Source organism: Phacochoerus africanus, chromosome 13 (genome assembly GCF_016906955.1).
Source record: "Phacochoerus africanus isolate WHEZ1 chromosome 13, ROS_Pafr_v1, whole genome shotgun sequence".
In the NCBI taxonomy this organism is placed as follows: domain Eukaryota; kingdom Metazoa; phylum Chordata; class Mammalia; order Artiodactyla; family Suidae; genus Phacochoerus; species Phacochoerus africanus.
This window is the reverse complement of record NC_062556.1, coordinates 33,312,574-33,333,396: the sequence shown is the minus strand read 5'-3', so window position 1 is coordinate 33,333,396 and position 20,823 is coordinate 33,312,574. Positions and strand designations below refer to the sequence as shown.

The 20,823-nt window shown below is 35.8% G+C and overlaps 1 protein-coding gene across 2 annotated transcripts in view; it reads right to left on the bottom strand.

Annotated features, from left to right (window-relative positions):
* Positions 1–20,823, bottom strand: part of TDRD3 (tudor domain containing 3) — a 181,236-nt gene that overhangs the window by 34,397 nt on the left and 126,016 nt on the right. For both annotated transcript variants that reach the window (XM_047755867.1, XM_047755868.1), the window contains exons 11-12: positions 12,601–13,454; positions 2,943–3,068 (exon numbers count right to left, since the gene is read on the bottom strand). In XM_047755867.1, the coding sequence (XP_047611823.1) occupies positions 2,943–3,068; positions 12,601–13,454 (980 nt within the window). The remainder of the gene's footprint in view (positions 1–2,942; positions 3,069–12,600; positions 13,455–20,823) is intronic.

Below are 20,823 nucleotides of genomic sequence, written 5' to 3'. Positions count from 1 at the left end.
TTTTTAGTATGACAGCAATTAAGAGTTACCTTCTTATTGGTACTGTGAATGTTTTGCTTTGATTATAAATTAAAACTTGTTACAATTTCCCAGTTACAAAAGAAAAGTGCTCATAGTTTCCAATATCAATACTCTCAGAGACTAAGAGAACTCTACACTAATTCTACATTAAACTTACTGTCAGCCACATAGACGGTTTTCTTCAGAGGCTTTTTATGTATAATGGGCACATATGTATTTTTTTTTTTAATGGAGACAGCTAAGGTGGTGGCTTCTATATATCAAGAAGGAGCAGCTTTTACAACTAAGTCAATTATTCATTCATGTGGCTAAAGAAGAAAGGGTGATCCTCTCCTCAGTAACAATGTTCATGATCCAAAAAATATTGTTATACTAATTTATGCAAAATCATAAAACATCAATGACTTGATTATTTGTAGATAGGAGAAAAAAAAATACCAGAATCTACAAAAGATTTAGTAATGCTATCCTGCTTCTTCCTGTAAAATACTTCAAGCATTTTATAAAAGATTTTTAAGTTGATTGCAGAAAAAGTAAATAGGTTAAAAAAAATAGCACAACAAAGCCTAGATGAGTGTTCACAAATAGGCAGGGAGAATAGGAAAGTATTGCCTGTGGTTCAGAATCACTATATGGGCTGTGACAAGTGATAAATTTACTGGCCAGCTAAGTTTACAAAGACACCTAAAATCAATAATACATCAAAGTAATGACAACTTTTAAGGGAGGAAAAAAGGAAAAGTCACTAACTGTAGGAAGAAAATGATCACTTCTGTACCAAACCCCTCTGAATGGAAGAGCTACAGTTAGGAATGAGAAACATGCTCCTCAGTTATATCCATTCTGGAAATGAAAAATGAAGTAGGAAAGAAACAAAATAAGGAAACAAATTTTTCTTTAGGAAGAAAAGAACTATTTTTTTTAGGGCCGCACCTACAGCACATGGAAGTTTCCAGGCTAGCAGTTGAACCAGAGCGGCAGCTGCCGGCCTACATGATAGCAATGCAGGATCTGAGCCAACCTATACCACAGCTCAAGCAGCAATGCCAGATCCTTAACCCACTGAGCAAGGCCAGGGATCAAACCTACATCCTCATGGATACTAGTGGGGTTCGTAACCCGGTGAGTCACAGCAGGAGCTCCAAAAAGAACAAAAGTAATATCTTATTATTTCTCCTAAAAAACAACTAAATGTAAAAATTTTATTTTGACTCTTTGTTTTGTAATGGCTAAAAACACTGGGATCACATAATGGATAGCAAATAAGAAATCAACTTCTATAAATATAGACTCAGTAAGTACTTTTATCACCAAAACTAGATTAAGATGGGGAGTTTCCATGGTGGCTCAGTGGTCAAAGAACACAACTAGTATCCATGACGACGCAGGTTCCATCCCTGGCTTTGCTCAGTGGGTTAAGGATCAGGCATTGCCATGAGCTGTAGTGTATGTCGCAGAAAAGGCTCAGATCCCGCACTGCTGTGGCTGTGGTACAGGCCGGCCAGCAGCTACAGCTCCAATTCCACCCCTTCCTTAGCCTGGGAACCTCCATATGCCACAGGTGTGGCCCTAAAAAGACAAAAGACAACCCCCTTCCCACCAAAAAAAAAAAAAAAAAAAAAAAACCTAGGTTAAGATGTATTAATGAAAAAAAAAAAAAGATGTATTAATGGAAAAAAGAGAATACAAATAGCCATCATATGGAAAATAAAAGAGCAGAAGATATAGTTACATCAAATTTCTCTAAGAAAAGACATGTTAGACATTAGTAGTATTTCAGTCTTTTAGAGAAAAAGCAGCTAAACTTTAGTTTAGTGAGGGAAAGAACTCTTAATTAAACATGTGAGTGTTGTACTATAAAATATGAAGCAGTATCTAGAAAATGATCCTTTTTCTAGAATAAAAAGATAAAGAATAAAAGCTCTATGGCTGCACACATTACTACTTCTACATTTTTTGTTGTTTTATTTGTTTTCTTTTGGGGATGGGGGTGGGGGAGGAGGTAGTGACACTGAGGTCATGACAGAAAATTCTAGAAAGACCAAAGCTAAACTAAAAGCATCTCTTGAGAAAAGTGTATCCTTCAATGATGAAGGCTACTGTCTAAATGATATATAGTTTTCTAGCATTTTTTTATACTTTACGGAAATAGCAATAAAATAGACTTCTAGTGATAAGCTTATTTATAGCTACCCACAAATTAGAGAAAGAGATTTCTAAAAACTTTATGAGACAAATTCTAATATGCCTTGTCCTCCTGTTTTTGCCTACATGTAGTTGAGTATCTGTTTATGTAGTCACATAAGTCCTGTATAAAATGGGACTCCATGAGGCCAATATGATCTAATGTATATCAACAAAATCATCACAGCTTTGACATAACATTTGACAACAAAATTAATCAAATAATTATTAAACAAAGATATTTAAATTTAACCTAAAAATATATAAATATATGTGTAGTAAATGCAGTATGAATTCATATGTAAATTGAAGTGTTTTTCTTAATTTTACTTGTAAATCAAATAATAAAGAATATACATGTGTCCCACAGAGAGGTAAATTTGACAACTGCTGGACATAATTTAGTCAAATTTAAAGTAACAAACTGGGAAAGAAAAAAATAAGCATAAAAACTCATAAAAACATGTACAAAATTTCTGCAAACATAAATAAGGGTACCTATTTCCAAAGCATAATATGACAAAACATTATACAGGAAAAGTGATTCTGATGCATTCATTATTATTTGTTGTCAATGTAATTATTAAAATTAAAATCTTACTTATGTGGTAGCTAGTTTTAAGCAAATTCAAAATAGTTTTTCCACTGGCAAATTTTGTATTATTATGACTAATCTTCTAGAGCTATGTATTTCCTTCAAAATGCTTACACCTTTGAACAGAATTTGGATCACGTACCCATGCCTCTGTTTGAATGGGCCTGATGTTGCTTAGTAGCACCTCTTCATAGTTTCCATAATCAATGAATTTAACAACTGCTGTCATACCTGAAGAATGAAGAGCTTCAACTTCTGCTCGGTAAAACTGCGGACACAAAAAGGAGTTTTTAATATGACAATCAACATTGTCTACAAAAATTGATACTTGATGGAAATGTAAATATTCAAAATGTTACAATGTTAATATTTTTGAAAGCTCTTTTTTTTTCTTTTTTTTTTCTTTTTTTTGGTCTTTTTGCCTTTTCTAGGGCCGTTTTCTCGGCATATGGAGATTCCCAGGATAGGTAGGGGTCTGATCAGAGCCGTAGCCGCCAGCCTACGCCAGAGCCACAGCAATGCAGGATCCGAGCTGCGTCTGCGACCTACACTACAGCTCACGGCAACGCTGGATCGTCAACCCACTGAGCAAGGCCAGGGATCGAACCCGCAACCTCATGGTTCCTAGACGGATTCGTTAACCACTGAGCCACGATGGGAACTCTGAAAGCTCATTTTTTAAAACAACTTTTATTGAGATATAATTGACACATATCATTGTATTAGTTTTAGGTTACTATATAATAATTTGTTATATATATATTATGAAATGATCATCACAAGTTTAGACAGCTTCCATCACCACACAGTTACAAAATTTTTTTATGATGAGAACTTTTAAGATTTACTCGGAAATTTTGAAATATACAATATTTTAAAGAAAATAGTTTTTAGGAGGATAATATTTAAAAAAATAAAATTTACCTTTGGATAATAATAAATTGGCTAAGAAAAAAAGAGAAATTCTCTCATCCATGTGAGTTCTGACATATACTGAGCAATAGCAATATTTTAGGACAGAACTAAGAGGGTCAGTAGAGAAGAATATTCACATGCTAACGGGTATAAAAAAGAACTAATGTTGTCTTGTTGTTCGTCACTGAAACCCTTTTACTGACATTAGTAAGATAATTCTTATCTACTAATCAGAATATATAATTATGAAGCAATTTATTTAAAAAATAGAAATATATGACAAAAACAAACCTCAAAGAAAAAGGCTCATTGCTGCAGTCGTACAGGCAGCTGTGGTGTAGGGTTGTCAGGTAAGAAATAAATACATTACTCCTATCCAGGATTTATAGGATTTGAGACATTGTAAGACCAGACATTTTTACTTCATCAGTTTACCCAGTGTTACTTGTCTCTGAGAACTAATGCATATTAACAAACTCAAAAAGAACTGAATTTATATAACAACTATAATTTTATTTATTTATTTTGCTTCTTTAGGGCCACACCCTTGGCATAGGGAGGTTCCCAGGCTAAGGGTCAAATCGGAGCTCCAGTTGCCAGCCTGCACCACAGCCACAGCAATGCAGGATCCTACTTGCATCTGCAACCTACACCACAGCTCATGGCAATCCCGGATCCTTACTTAACCCGCTGAGCGAGGCCAGGGATTGAACCCACAGCCTCCTGGTTACTAGTCAGATTTGTTTCCACTGCACCATAATGGGAGCTCCAACAACTACAAATTTAAAATGTATCTGTTAAGGTAACTGGAAGTAGGTCAACTGATTGATTTCCTTCCACTATAGGTCAGTACATTCAGGGCTCAAATTATAGGTCAGAATGTTGCTAACTGTGCATGAAATGGAAAAAGAAACCATTTACTTTTTGTGTGTGTGTGTCTTTTTAGGGCCACACACATGGCATATAGAGATTCCCGGGCTAGCAATCAAATTGGAGCTGTAGCTGCCAGCCTACACCACAGGCACAACAATGCAGGATCTGAGCCTCGTCTGCGACCTACACTACAGCTCATGGCAATGCTGGATCCTTAACCCACTGGGTGAGGCTAGGAATCAAACCTGGGTCCTCATGGTTTCTAGTCAGATTCCTTTCCACTGAGCCATGACAGGAACTCCAGAAAACCATTTACTCTTAAAGAACGTTTTCTTCAAACTTGCGCAGTAGGATGCTCTACTATAACACACTCTCCTCTGACACTATCACTGAGTGTAAAGGAGCAGCACCCCATGGGACCTTCCTGGGACAGACACCTCCTTCCCCTTTGTTCTCCACCTGCCTCTTGTCTGTAGAAAAACTTTAGTCAAAGAATCTATTTAATCAGAGAAAGGAGAAAATGCAGAAAAAAAGGAAAACAGAAAAGGAAGAAAAAGTAATAACAGTTTAAGTCATTAAGCAAGGTCAAGGACCTTTAGTTTCTCCTCAAGAGCAACAGATAATATTCTGAGCCATATCCTTTAAGCTGTTTTGCAGATACTGAAATCCTCACCAGGTGAAAGAAGTTAACCATATGAAGATCAGACTGCAGCAATGACATAACTGTTCTATCCTACACAATTCCAAGAACTGGCCTCAAGAAAAAGAATAAATTGACATTGGAACTGAAGATTAACTGTATTTAAAACAACCATATGCTGCTGATCAGACCACTGCGTGACCAATTTTAAGATGACTGTCAGAGTTGAATGTGCTGTTCTGCATATAGCCTCCAACCACCCCTACCTCTACACCCCCGAAACTCTCCTTTAAAACTCGTCTCCTAATTGGCAACAGGAAGTTGGTTTTTTTGGGATATGAGTCCACCTTCTTTCCAGAACTGCCAGCTTCCTCAGTAAAGCTACCTTTCCTTTTATCCAACACTTGTCTCAAGTATTGGCTTTCAAGCAACAAGCAGCAGAAACTGAGTTCAGTAACATTAATAGATTCACTAGAATCAGAAAATGCTAAATGCAACAAAAATTCTTATTCTCTACATCCGTCTAAAAGAGCAGTCACCCTAGATGTATCAGGTGTACCATTTCTATATACTAACAGTGAAAGATAAGAAAGAGAAATTCGGGAAACAATCCCACTTACTATCGCCTCAAAAAAGAATAAAATACCTAGGAATAAACCTACCTAAAGAAATAAAAGACCTGTACTCTGAAAACTATAAGATGCCAGTGAAAGAAATCAAAGATGACACAAACAGATGGAAAAATATACTATGCTCTTGGATTGGAAGAATCAATACTATCAAATGACTCTACTACCCAAGTCAACCTACAGATTCAATGTGATCCCTGTCAAATTACCAGGGGCATTTTTTTCACAGAATTAGGACAAAAATCTGTATGGAAACACAAAAGACCCTGTCTAGCCAAAGAAATCCTGAGAAAGAAAAATGGAGCTGGGAGTTCCCGTCGTGGCGCAGTGGTTAACGAACCCGACTAGGAACCATGAGGTTGCAGGTTCAATCCCTGGCCTTGCTCAGTGGGTTAAGGATCTGGCATTGCTCTGAGCTGTGGTGTAGGTCACATATGTGGCTTGGATCCCATGTTGCTGTGGCTCTGGCATAGGCTGGAGGCTACAGCTCTGATTACACTCCTAGCCTCGGAACCTCCATGTGCCGCAGGCATGGCCCTAGAAAAGACAAAAAGAAAAAAGAAAAAGAAAAATAGAGCTTGAGGATCAGACTCCCTGATATTAGACTATACTGCAAAGCTATAGTCATCAAAACAGTATGGTATTGGCACAAAAACAGAGATATAGATCAATGGAATAGGATAGAAAGCCCAGAAATAAACCCATGCACTTCTGGTCAATTGATCTATGACAAAGGAGGCAAGACTATACAATGGAGAAAAGACAGGCTCTTAGTAAGTGATGCTGGGGAAATTAGACAGCTACATGTAAAAGAATGAAATTAGAACACTCTCTAACACCATACCAAAAATGAATTCAAAATGGATTAAAGGTCTAAATGTAAAAAAAAAAAATGGATACTATAAAACTCTCAGAGGAAAACACAGGCAGAACACTCTCTGACATAAATTGAAGCAATTATCTTCTCAGATCCATCTCCTAGAGTAATAAAAATTAAGACATGAATAAACAAATGAGACCTAATTAAATCTGAAAGTTTTTGCACAGCAAAGGAAACCATAAACAAAGTGAAAAGATAATCCATGACAAAATATTTGCAAATGAAGAGACTGAAAAGGATTAACCTCCAAGGATTAACCTCTAAAGTATACCAACACTTCCCGCAGCTCAATATTAAGAAAATAAACTACCCACTCAAAAAATGGGCAGAAGATCTAAACAGACATCACTTCCAAGAAGACATATAGATGGCCGAAACACACATGAAAAGATGTTCAACATCACTACTTATTAGAGAAATGCAAATCAAAACTAATATGAGGTACGACCTTATACCAGCCAGAATGGCCATCATCAAAAAGTCTACATACAACAAATGCTGGAGAGGGTGTGGAAAAAAGGGAACTCTTTTACACTGCTGGTGGGAATGTAAATTGGAAAATGGAAACTAGTATGGAGGTTCCTCAAAAAACTAAAAATAGAACTACCATATGATCCAGTGATCCCATTCCTGGTCATCTACCCAGAGAAAACCGTAATTTGAAAAGACACATGTACCCTAATGTTCACTGCCACACCATTTACAATAGCCAAGACATGGAAGCAACCTAAATGTCCACTGACAAAGGAATGGATAAATAAGATGTGGCAAATACATACAATGGAATGGTACTTGACGGTAAAAATGAATGAAATCATGCCACCTGCAGCAACAAGGATGGTTCTAGAAATCATACTATGCGAAGTTAGACAGTTAAAGACAAACATATGATATTGCTTGTATGTGGAATCTAAAAAAAGGATACAAATGAACTTATTTTCATAACAGAAGCAGACTCACAGACTTTGAAAAAGGAAAAGGGGACAGATGAAGGGGGAGAGAGGGATGGACTGGGGGCTTGGGACTGGTATATGCACACTGAGGTATATGGAATGACTGGCCAACAGGGACCTGCTGTATAGCACAGAGAACTGTACCCAATATTCTGTGATAATCTATGTGGAAAAAGAATCTGAAGGAGAATGGATGTGTGTACATGTATACCTGAATCACTTTATTGTACAGCAGAAATTATCACAACCTTGTGAATCAACTATACTTCAATAAAGCTTAGAGAAAGAATCTTTTTTTACCGATTAATTAGTGTTATTTCATACTACAAAAGTTAAGTTAATCCATGGTGTTTCCTTTCCAGGTCTGGATACTAGCAGATTTAGAGACACCATGTTAGAATTTTCCTTGTCTTAGAACTCTTGATATATATTCATATCGCTCCCTTCCTGCTTTCTTAGCCTTACACTTCTGTGTTCCGTAAACTGCTATGTTTCCGGACCTACCCTTCAATTGTAAGCTTCTTGGATAATTATGTCAATTCAGGTTAAGTTCAACGATGACAAAGTCAAAATATATCCTAGGAAAAGAAATTAGTTGATATCCTTTTAGGAACGTACAGCTAAATAAAGACAACTTCCATCAAAAATGACTTCTGTATAATGTGGAAAGTACTGTAATAAAGGTGCAGTGATATGGCACTTGCTAAGTCTGAAGAGTTCGGGAAAAGACTCCTGGGGCAGATGACAATGGATACAGTCTTCAAGGGTGAAGAGTGTTTAGCCACGTTAAGAAACGAGTAAGATGTTCCAGGGAAAGTCAAGAGATGTAAAACATGGAGTTCCCGTTGTGGCGCAATAGAAACAAATCCAATTAGTATCCGTGAGCATGCAAGTTCGATCCCTGCCCTCGCTCAGTCGGTTGGGGATCCAGTGTTGCCATGGGCTGTGGCGTAGGTCACAGACACGGCTCGGATCCAGCATTGATGTGGCTGTGCAACTCCAATTAGACCCCTCGCTTGGGAACTTCCCTATGCCACAGATGGTGCCCTAAAGAGAGATGTAAAACACAAAGATGAATGTAGGAAACGACAAACAGTTTTAAATTAATTATGGCATGATGTGAGAAGGGTCAGTCAATAGGGCAAGAAGGTAAGGGCCAGCTGATAGACACTATTTGTACGGTTATAATCTACAGGTAAAAGATTTTAATTAGGAAAAATGACATGCTCTAAGACCAAGATCACAGCTGTGGCAATTGCAATGATAAGATTAAGAGGAATAAGATTTAAGGCAAGGAGATCAATTCAGAGATTGTTACAATACCCTAGTTGAGAGGGCAGAAAAAGCTGAACTAGTTATGACAATTGTATAAGGAGAAGGAGAATTGTCCCAAATGCTGAAATCCTTCTATGACAATAAAGCTTGGAGAAGGCAAGATATAATGAGGAATGTTTCTATTTTTATTTTTTTAGTGCTGCACCCATGGCATATGGAGGTTCCCAGGGTAGGGATCGAATCAGAGCTGTAGCCCCTGGCCTATACCACAGCCATGGCAACACCAGATCCAAGCTGCATCTGCAACCTATACCACAGCTAATGGCAACGCTAGATCCTTAACCCACTGAGCATGGGCAGGGATCAAACCTGTGTCCTCATGGATGCTAGTCAGATTCGTTTCTGCTGAGCCACAACAGGAACTCTAGGAATGTTTTTAATGATAGTAATCAAATAATTATCTCCAAAACATCATTACAAAGCAATTAAGATTATGGTTTTTTAATAACAGTTATACACAATGCCTTTCTTAAATCTTTACCCTGGTCTTTGGCTAGAAATTTGGAAGGTTGTCTCTTCTTGGTAAGACACTTTTATTTGAGCTATCTCTTAAATTACATGGTTTCAGAAGATAACAAATGCCATCTTTCTCAGAGGGTTAATATTATTTATCTTATTGCTTAATGGTGTATCTATATAGAGCTTAAAGTTCCTCACTCCAAACTGAAAGTATACAGCCAAGTAAAATCAAAGTAATTGCCTTAGAAGACCATCCAATTACTCTAAAAATACTCTAAAAGCTCAAAACATTCTGGGAATTGTTAGGTGCTATCTTTTAAAAGCCATATAACATTATTTTGAATATATTTAATAGAGGCAATAGATGAATACAGTATTGATTTTCTGAGAAAATTACAATTAAAAGTAAAGGTTTAATAACAATCTCATCAGTTATTTGAAGGTATTTGAGTAATAGAAACTATTTGATATGTTCTAAGCACCTAACACTTAGCAGTTACTCAATTATGGTTTGTAGAATACTCAGAATTTGTTGAAGAACTTATAGAAGTCTAATATATGAATATCTTAAGTCTATTATTATTCTCTGTTGCTTTATTCGTCTCTCTGTATTTTTAACCATGTCTCATAATTTTTTATAGGATTCCAGACATTGTAGATGAAATACTGAAGAGGTCTTAGTTCTTCCCCAAGAGGATTATATTTTGAAGGATATGCTGGCAGGGTACAAGCGGATATCCTTGATCACGTAAAGGGTTGATTTCAGGCTTTGAAAAGTTTATTTGTATTTGCACTTACTACTAGAGCATGATCTTTGCAGGATTTCAGTGGAAAGCCTGCCAGGCCTTTCAGATATTATTGAACTTTAATCATTTACTTCCTCTGCTCATCAAAGTCCACATTGTTCAATGCAAAACTCCACACTGTCCAAAGCAAAAATTTTTTTTCCACCCTCATCTTAACCTTTCATAGAAGCATCTGACAGAAGTGGATACTTCCTCTAACGCAGACAACATAAGTTCTATAAACTATGATTATAGTTTATAGATTTAACTGATTTCCAACTACTTCACATTTTTTTGCCTCTACCATGATAGAGAAACAGTTAAGCATAAGTAATCCCCCCACTAGTCAAATCAAATGGTCCCTGTATTTTGGAAAGTGACTAGTCTCAGCTTCAAGAATCTAGATAGTGAAGAACAATATCTGTATTTACTTTCCAAGTCTCCCTAATAGCCAGGGAGTGGCCATTTGAAAATGTTCAAACCAATGATATTGTTGGTAATTCTGGGAAGTCTTATGCTTTTCTCAAAAAAAAAAAGGACACAGCTTGGAGTTCCCTTCATGGCTCAGCAGTTAACAAACCCAACTAGGATCCATGAGGATGTGGGTTCAATACCTGGCTTTGCTCATTGGGTTTAGGATCCGGCGTTGCCGTATGCTCTGGTGTAGGTCACAGATGTAGCTCGGATCTGGGTTGCTGTGGCTGTGGTGTAGGCTAGGGACTGCAGCTTTGATTCGATCCCTAGCCTGGGAACCTCCATATGCCGAGAGTGCAGCCCTAAAAAGAAAAAAAAAAAAAAAAAAAGACACAGCTAGTGCTATTTCCTCCCTTGCTTCTAGCCTTGAAAAGAAACTTGACTGTAGAGATGCTGCTTTTAGACAAATGTTATCTGACATTCATACAAAAACCTTTAAAGACTATGCCATCTAGACCCCTGGACCCCTCCTTATTGTTATCATCAGATAATATCTAACACCACCTAATACCCTGCTTTTCTTCATCTTTCACTGAACACAATGCGGTCTGGTTCCTGATCGCAAGCCCTATAGTATCCTTTAAAAGATCCAACCATACTTCCTAGGCTGCATTTCAGTTCCTTGAAATCTTCGGTTAACTTTACCTTCACCTCTCCTTTCACCTATACACATGGGCACATCCTTATCAACTGAAATTACTCTCATTTGAAGTATTTATTTGAACTATTTTTTGATTCTCATATCCATCTAGGTCCCTCACTCTGTAACTCCTTAGTTCTGTTTTTATTACTTTGCTGATATTTCCAGTCTCCTAACCACTCTATTTTTTTCCCCATGTAAGTGCCCCCTTGAGAATGAACTAATTAACAAAGTCAACCAATAATTATGAAATCCCTACACTGGGAGGAGCAAGGCAATAGAGAAAAACAAGACAGATATGGTCCTGCCTTCAAGGAACTTAAAATCATGATAGCGCTATCAATGCAGGAACCCAAATCAAGAATACTTACAAACTGTGAAAAGTTTCAGAAAGTGAACAATAATGTAGGAGGGAGGAGGGGACAGATGAAAGAAAATTTCTTCCAGGAAGTACCTAAGCCAAGCCCTCAAGGATCGGAAGAGTACTTCATGGAAGAGCATGATAGGCAGAAAGGCACACAGGTACAAGACCCATCACTCTGAGGGTCCCTCTGTCCTCTTTCCCTTCCTGCTTTGTGTTGGTCTTCTCCCTCACAGCCAGGCTCTTTTACCTGATCCACTGAATTCCTTCTCGACCTCATCCCTGTCTTTCCTTTTTTTCCATGACTTCCCTCTTTCTCATTTAGTTGGCATATAATGCAAAGCTAAACAGTGTTTAAATTATTGGTTTAATAATTATTAATTTTTTTATTATTAGCTAAATAATTAACATTCCTGCTTTTAATTTGTTTTAAAAAATAGGCTGATTGTGTATATTTTCATTAAATTAAATGAAATCTACAGAATTTAACTCTGTGCCACTCAAGTGATTTTATTCCTATAATTTTACTAGAAAGAAAAGCAAATATTAATGGTTCAGTTGATGATTAACTGAAACAACTTATCAATTTCATTTAATCACTTCTATAATACTTTTCTGATATGCAAGTGAAAATCAAACTTAACCTACCCAAATCTTACGGGACTCCTAAGCATCATAAAAAATATTAAATATTTTGTTTTTCCTTTGATAAATTATATACCTATACACCTTTTCAAAAACTATAAACAAGTACAAACATAGAACATAACTCAGTCACAAAGCAATGGCTTTCCATAGTCTCACTAAATGTTACATTCAGTAATAATAGTATTTAATAATTCTGCAGCATTCATACCTTGTTGTCTTCCCAATAAAGTGCAAAACATTCATCTCCAGGTTTCCACAGTTTTGCATACTCCATAGGAATAGATGACTCTAGTACTTTTTCTGGTTTAATTGGCCCAGATCTTCTTTTGGGCCCACTATTATAAAATATTTTATCATCATAGGGTGTTGTTGTGATGGGTCCTGTAGGCTTAATAGGTCCTACTCGCCTTCCCTTCAGTGGTGTTTCTGTCTCTCCATTTGGAACACCCATGAAACTATTCATTCGGACAGGGTTCTGGTAATCAGTATTTACATTAAAATGTCTTTCGATTTTTACACCACTAAAAGCTTCATTATTTATCGAAGTTCGTGGTTTCCTGTCATAAAAATGATCGGGATTTGCTGTTTGGTTTTCTCTTTTCCCACGTTTTTGATTATTGTAATCGATGGATTCTTGAGGAAGTGGATTTTCTTTTGCGTCTGCACAGGATGGACCTTTACCTGATCTGCTTTGCATAGAGTTATCCCTTTTTTTAAATGCAGCATCATTGTGCTGGGAGCTTAAGGGGTATGAAGTATCTTTAGTTCTATCATATCTAGAATATGGCCTATCATACTTGATTCTCTCTTCAGCCCATACTTCAGATCCTGAAGAAGTACTTGGTCTTTCAGAACCTCTGTTTCTAGGTAATCCACTGCCTTCTAAAATTGACTTTGAATTTTGGGTGTCTCTTTGAAATCGAGGAGGTTTCTCATTTCTTGACTGTCTGGTATCATTTCGAGGAAGGTATCTTGATTGACTATTATCTTTTATTCCATTTTGCTCAGTATTTGACAATCTGTATTGTCCCTGATGAAGCTGCTGCAGCTGTGATTTAGGTTCTGAAAAGTAAATCATATGCATATTAAAATGAAGACTGCATTAATATTTAATTATAAAACTAATATTTTAACCTCTTCCACTATTTTCCTACCTCATTATTTAATCTCTCTTTGCTTTCTTAGAGTCCTGTATTTCTAATATACAGTTTGCCTGGATAGCCACATTAGTAAAGTAAAGCGATGATATGAACCACAAAAAAAAAAGGATAATTCAAAAGCTATTTATCTGTGTCACTGAAGGTTCATATTGTAATAGTATCTCTAATATGTGCTATTCCAATAATTCATTTCCCAAGATAGTAATGAAACAGAACTGCAAACTGATAACTCAGAAGCTGCTATGAAACTGTGTAAGTACAACCCTTGCTCAACTTCTATGAATCTCAGTTTCATTTAAAAATATATTACTACTATTATCAGTGAAGTTCTAGCCTGTGCAAATAAAAAAAAAATGATTTCTCAAATCTTCCTGGATCAGGAATTACTAAATGTCTGGATTATAATAGATACCCTACTATAGAAAAGACTTAATAGTTTTCTTGACCTATCAAAGTAATTAAGAGCACGTACTACTCTGAAATACAGAAAAAAGTGTCAAAAATATAATTAAGCACAATAGTGTAGATAATGTCCAACTAGAAACCAAAATCAGTAACATGATAAATATATACTCATAAATAATTTGTCAGCTCTATTTCACATAATGATTTTTATTCTACTTCAATTTGTATTACGTCATTTACTCTTTCTTCCTACATTTTTTTTCACACAGCATACTGACTGGTCTTTGGTGTACACATCTTATTTCTCTTGCCAAACACTATAATCAATATGCAGTTCAGGATTATTCTTATATTTTACCAGGGTCACAATACTTCTTAACAGGGGCACTATTGACATTCTGGGTGAGAATGTTGCCTGTATCTGCAAGAAAATTAACCTCTTTGACCTCCAGGTAATAAACATCAAAGCATTCAAACTCAGCATTCCGAGTCACTATGGCTATCAAATCTGTCTCCATATATTTCCAAACATCCACTGAAGAAAAAAACATACCAGATAAAATGTTCAGATCAACAAAGAATAAAGAGAAGACTTTTAAAGGTTTCTGAGAGACAAAACAAGTCAAAACTAAAGATCAAAGTTCAAAACGATAAATTTCTCAAGAGAATCACTGGAAGCTAGAAGGTAATCTAGCAAACTTTAAATGTCTTTGAAATGAAAGGAAAATTATTTTCTAAGTATAATTCTATATTCAGCCAAACCTTCCATTAGCGTGACAGAGGTTAAAGATTTTTCACATATGCAAGATCTCAAATATAGCCAAGACCATCTACAGAGACATTTTTTAAAATAACTTTTTCCCAAAATTTGCTTTATAAATATAACACATATTTTATTTTAAACCACTGTAATCAATATTAATTTTTTTCCTTAGAAGAAAAATGGGCACAAATGAGCATTTTCATCAGAAAGCATGTGCTGGCACATGTTCTAGTCAAGATTAGAGAATAAAGGATGCAGCCGCTTCTTGCTAACTATCTACTATGTATTAGGTAACTTATGCTAGAACTTTATACACATTATCAATAGTCTCACAATAATATTAACATACAGGTGTTACAAGGTTTATTTAGGAAAGGTAAAGTCACTTGTGCAGTGAATTGAAGAAATTTTTCGGCTTCAAAAATAAATCAAATATCAAGGTGTTTTATTTGCTGAGAATAAGATTTGAACAGATGTTTGACAAGTAAGCTTTTCAGATCTCCTGTGAATAGGGATCAATTTTTCTTAAATTATTCCAGTTAGGGACACCAAAATCTATGATGGTCAGGGAGTACAAATAAATTAAGTCATGATGAGAGTAACTAATTATCTAGATTACAAGTGGCAACCTGAATAACCATGTATACAGAAAGAAGGTTTTAATTTGGCTTGGTAGGTATGGGAGAATGTGATTTTAGCTACTCAGAAAAAGAAAAAAAAGGTGAAGATTTCCTAATCTAATTTAACTGATGGTATACATTAGATTACTGAATAGAAGAAGTATGTTTACTACTAATGAATATACTTCATTTCCATTATTACGCTGAGAAAATATGGTGAGAGAAAAATCTATAAAGGAAACTATTTTTCAAATAAGAACTCCTCTTAAAAATAAACTCAAATGAGGAGGTGGATCAAGATAGCAGAGGAAACCCAAATAAACAAAATAGAAATGAAAAAGGAGAAATCGCAACGGATACTGCAGAAGTACAAAAAACCATAAGATAATACTACGAACAATTATATGCCAACAAATCTGACAATCTGGAAGAAATGGACAACTTTCTAGAATCTTACAGCCTGCCAAAACTGAATCAAGAAGAAATAGATCAACTGAACAGACCCATCACTAGAAATGAAATGAAATATGCCAAAAAAACACTCCCTGCAAATAAAAGCCCAGGACCAGATGGCTTCACAGGTGAATTCTACCAAACATACCAAGAGGAACTTAAACCCATCCTCCTTAACCCATCCTCCTTAAATTTTTTCAAAAAGTTGAAGAAGAAGGTACACCCCCAAAGACATTCTGTGATGCCACCAAAACCCTAATTCCAAAACCAGACAAAGATACCACCAAAAAAGAAAAAAAAAAAACAAAAAAACTATAGGCCAGTATCTTTGATGAATATACAGATGCAGAAATTCACAACAAAATTTTAGCCAACCAAATCCAATAACATATCAACAAGATCATCTACCATGACCAGGTAGGCTCCATCCCTGGTACATAAGGATGGTTCAACATACACAAATCCTCAATGTCACACACCACATTAACAAAAGTCAAAAACCACATGATCATCTCAACAGATGCAAAAAATGCATTTGACAAAGTCCAACATTCACTCACGATAAAAACTCTTACCCAAGTGGGTAGAGAAGGAGCATACTTTAACATAATCAAAGCCATTTATGACAAACCCACAGCAAATATAATACTCAATGGAGAAAAAGTGAAAGCCTTCCCACTAAAATCTGGAACAAGACAAGGATGCCCACTCTCACCCCTGTTATTCAACATAGTAGTGAAAATCCTAGCCATAGCAGTCAGACAAAAGAAACAAAAGGCATCCAAATAGGAAGAGAAGAGATAAAACTGTCACTGTATGCAGATGACATGATACTAAACATAGAAAACCCTAAGGACTAAACCCAAAAACTACTTGAACTGATCAACAAATTCAGCAAGGAGGCAGGATATAAGATGAACTTTCAGAAATCAGTTGCATTTCCGTACACTAACAATGAAATATTAGAAAAGGAATAAAAAATAAAATACCTTTTAAAATTGCACCTCAAAAATCAAATACCTCGGAATACACCTGACCAAGGAGGTAAAGGATTTATATGCCAAGAACTAGACAACATTAATCAGGAAATTAAAGAATACGTAAAGAAATGGAAAGATATTCCATGTTCCTGGGTTGGAAAAATCAATTTTGTAAAAATGGCCATACTACCCAAAGCAATCTACAGATTCAATGCAATCCCTATCAAATTCCCCATGACGTTTTTCACAGAACTAGAACAAAAAATCCAAAAATTTATATGGAACCACGAAAAACCTAGAATTGCCAAAGCAATTCTGAGGAACAAAATCCAGCCAGGAGGCATCACTTTCCCAGACTTCAGGCAATATTACAAAGCCACAGTCATCAAGACAGTGTGGTACTGGTACCAAAACGGACAGCCAGACCAATGGAACAGAATAGAGAAGCCAGAAATAAACCTAGACACCTATGGTCAATTAATCTTTGACAAAGGAGGCAAGAACTTAAAATGGGAAAAAGACAATCTTTTCAGCAAGAATTGCTGGGAAACCTTGACACTGGCATGCAAATCAATGAATCTAGAACACGCCCTCACACCATGCACCAAAATAAACTCAAAATGGGTGAAAGACTTAAATATAAGACAAGACACCATCAAACTCCTGGAAGAGAACACAGGCAAAACATTCTCGGACATCAACCTTATGAATATTTTCTCAACTCAGTCTCCCAAAGCAACAGACATAAAAGCAAAAATAAACCAATGGGACCTAGTCAAACTGAAAAGCTTTTGCACAGCAAAGGAAACCCAAAAGAAAACAAAAAGACAACTTACAGAATGGGAGAAAATTGTGTCAAATGATGCAACTGATAAGGGTTTAATATCTAAAATATACAAACAACATATACAACTCAACAGCAAAAAAGCCAACCACCCAATGGAAAAATGGTCAAAAGACCTGAATAGACATTTTGCCAAGATATACAGATGGCCAACAAGCACATGAAACAATGCTCAGCACCACTGATTATTAGAGAAATGCAAATCAAAACTACCATGAAATACAATCTCACACCAGTCAGAATGGCCATCATTAAGACATCCACAAATAACAAATGCTGGAGGGGGTATGGAGAAAAGGGAACCCTCCTGCACTGCTGGCGGGAATGTAAGCTGGTACAGCCACTATGGGGAACGGTACGGAGGTACCCTAGAAATCTATACATAGAACTACCATATGACCCAGCAACCCCACTCTTGGGCATATATCCAGATAAAACTTTCCTTAAAAAAGATACATGCACCCACATGTTCATTGCAGCTCTATTCACAATATCCAAGACACGGAAACAACCCAAATGTCCATTGTCAGATGATTGGATTAGGAAAATGTGGTATATATACACAATGGAATACTACTCAGCCATAAAAAAGAATGAAATAATGCCATTTGCAGCAACATGGATGGAACTAGAGACTCTCATACTGAGTGAAGTAAGTTGGAAAGAGAAAGAGAAATACCATATGATATCACTTATCCTGGAATCTAATATATGGCACAAATGAACCTTTCCACAGAAAAGAAAATCATGGAGAACAGTCTTGTGGTTGCCAAGGGGGAGGGGGAGGGAGTGGTATGGATTAGGAATTTTGGGTTAATAGATGCAAATTACTGCCTTTGTAATGGATAAGCAATGAGATCCTGCTCTATAGCTCTAGGAACTATATCTAACCACTTATGATGGAGCATGATAATGTGAGAATAAAGAAGGCATACATGTATGTATGACTGGGTCACCTTGCTATATAGTAGAAAATTGACAGAACACTGCAAATCAGCTATATGGAAAAATAAAAATCATTGTAACATTAAAGAAAAGACCTTTACAAGGAAAACTATAAAATACCACTCAGAGAAAAAAATTTAAAAAAAATAATAATTGGGAGGATATAACATATTTAAAAGATCAAACAAGTCAATATTACAAATATTTCAATTTTTAAAAAATTCATTATAGATTCAATAAACTCTCAGTAAAAACTTCTAAAAAAATAAACTCAAATGAGGCAGAAGATAAAATTTTTGTTTTAAAAGAACATAGTTTTTCATATATAACCTTTTTATTCCAAAGTAAAATAACAGTAAGCCAAGAAAGGTCCTTAAACATTTCCTCATTCTTGGATTTCCTTAAATCTAATATCTCTTATCTTAGGTAGTTATGTAATGAAATCAAATATAAAGTGAATATTTTGAAACTGAACTTACCAATTAAATAAAAAACAGAATATGCTCGATCACTAAATTGTGGAAAAGGTGATTTCAGATAAATAAAGAAATAGCCCCAAAGTCAAATAGGAAGCTCCTCAATTAGCAGTTCAAGTTCTAGTTGCTTCCTGTTGTCCTTCCTGAGAAGGCATGATGATTCCTAACCATCAAAATACTAACTGGCACCACAGGCCAAGTCTATCGTCACTCTAGCCGTAAATGAGAAAACTGAGAAACTCTTCTGAATAGGAAGCAGAATAAAATGCATCACTTTTTTTTCTTTCTTGATGAAGAAAGGGAAAGATGAAACAAAAACATAAATAGAAATTGGTAATACTTAATATTAAATAGAAGAATAAAAGGAAAAGGAAAATTAGCAAATAATGATAGAAAAATCCATTGCAAAACAGATAAATCTACGAAAACATCTACAAGGTCAAAGTGATAAAAGTTCGTATGATAAAACTAATTAAAGAATGCTACATGCACTTAACCGGACTTGTAGTAAAATGCGCCTATTACAACACACCATGAGTTTTAATATACAAGATAATTGATAATAATGTTCTACATTCCCATAATTTGAAATGCAAGGATCATTAAGAATGAATTTATTAACTGTCACAAATTATTTGGGTTTGTATAATATGAATGTGCTGAATTAATCAGGTACTTAAAATATTAATACTTCTTTGCAGAGTATTCATTCTCTAGTTGCAGCTGTACCTGTTTTTTATAGTAAAAAAACAGGTACGCTTTGTTTCCTAAGATGAGATGATTCCTTTTTTTATTCTGAGACACCTACCTGAAGTGATGGCTTAATTAAGATTTTACTATTGCTTAACTCTACTTCAAAGGTCTTTTAACTACATCATACAATTCTCTCAACCACCCTGAAGAGCAATATTATTATCCTCATTTTGCAAATGAAGAAACTAAGAAAGGCTAAGCTATAAAATGTTGAAGCCAGAGCTAAATTCAAATCTACCTGAAGCAAAAGCCCACAATCTTCTCACTGTGTCAACCTGCCTGCCTAGAGAAACAAAACAGAATGTAACCAAGAACATGTTAGCTACAATTTTATCACCTACATCTGTTCACTTCTGATGAGATGCAGCAATCACAAAAGCTCTTTCACAATCTCTGATGAATTGAAAATACAAATTTATATGCTGCCAGAATACTGACCTAAAATTAATACTCTTTCCATTAATGGAAGACCAAAGGACTGTCCATTTATGGGCTAGATACTACTTTTAAAACATCATCGTACCACAGTACAACAGGTTACCTTCTTTTTTTATGATTTTTATTTTTTCCCATTATAGCTGGTTTACAGTGTTCTGTCAAATTTCTACCGTACAGCATGGTGACCCAGTTACGCAAACATATATACATACTTTTTTCTCACATTATCATGCTCCATCATAAGTGACCAGACATAGTTCCCAGTACTACACAGCAGGATCTCACTGCTAATCCATTCCAAAGGCAATAGTCTGCATCTATTAACCCCAAGCACCCCATCTATCCCATTCCCTCCCCTTCCCCCTTGGCAACCACAAGTCTATTCTCCAAGGTTACCTTCTAATGCACACATTAGTTCAAGTAGAACAGCTGAAATCAGTGCTGAGTAATCCTTCAACAAATAAATCAAAACCAAAACAAATCATTAAAGATATTTGTTACAAAAAGATGGTATTAACTGGAATTACATGGTATTGATGGAATTACATCAATTCACATTAAACAGAAGAATAACATTCTCTAATATTTCTATGT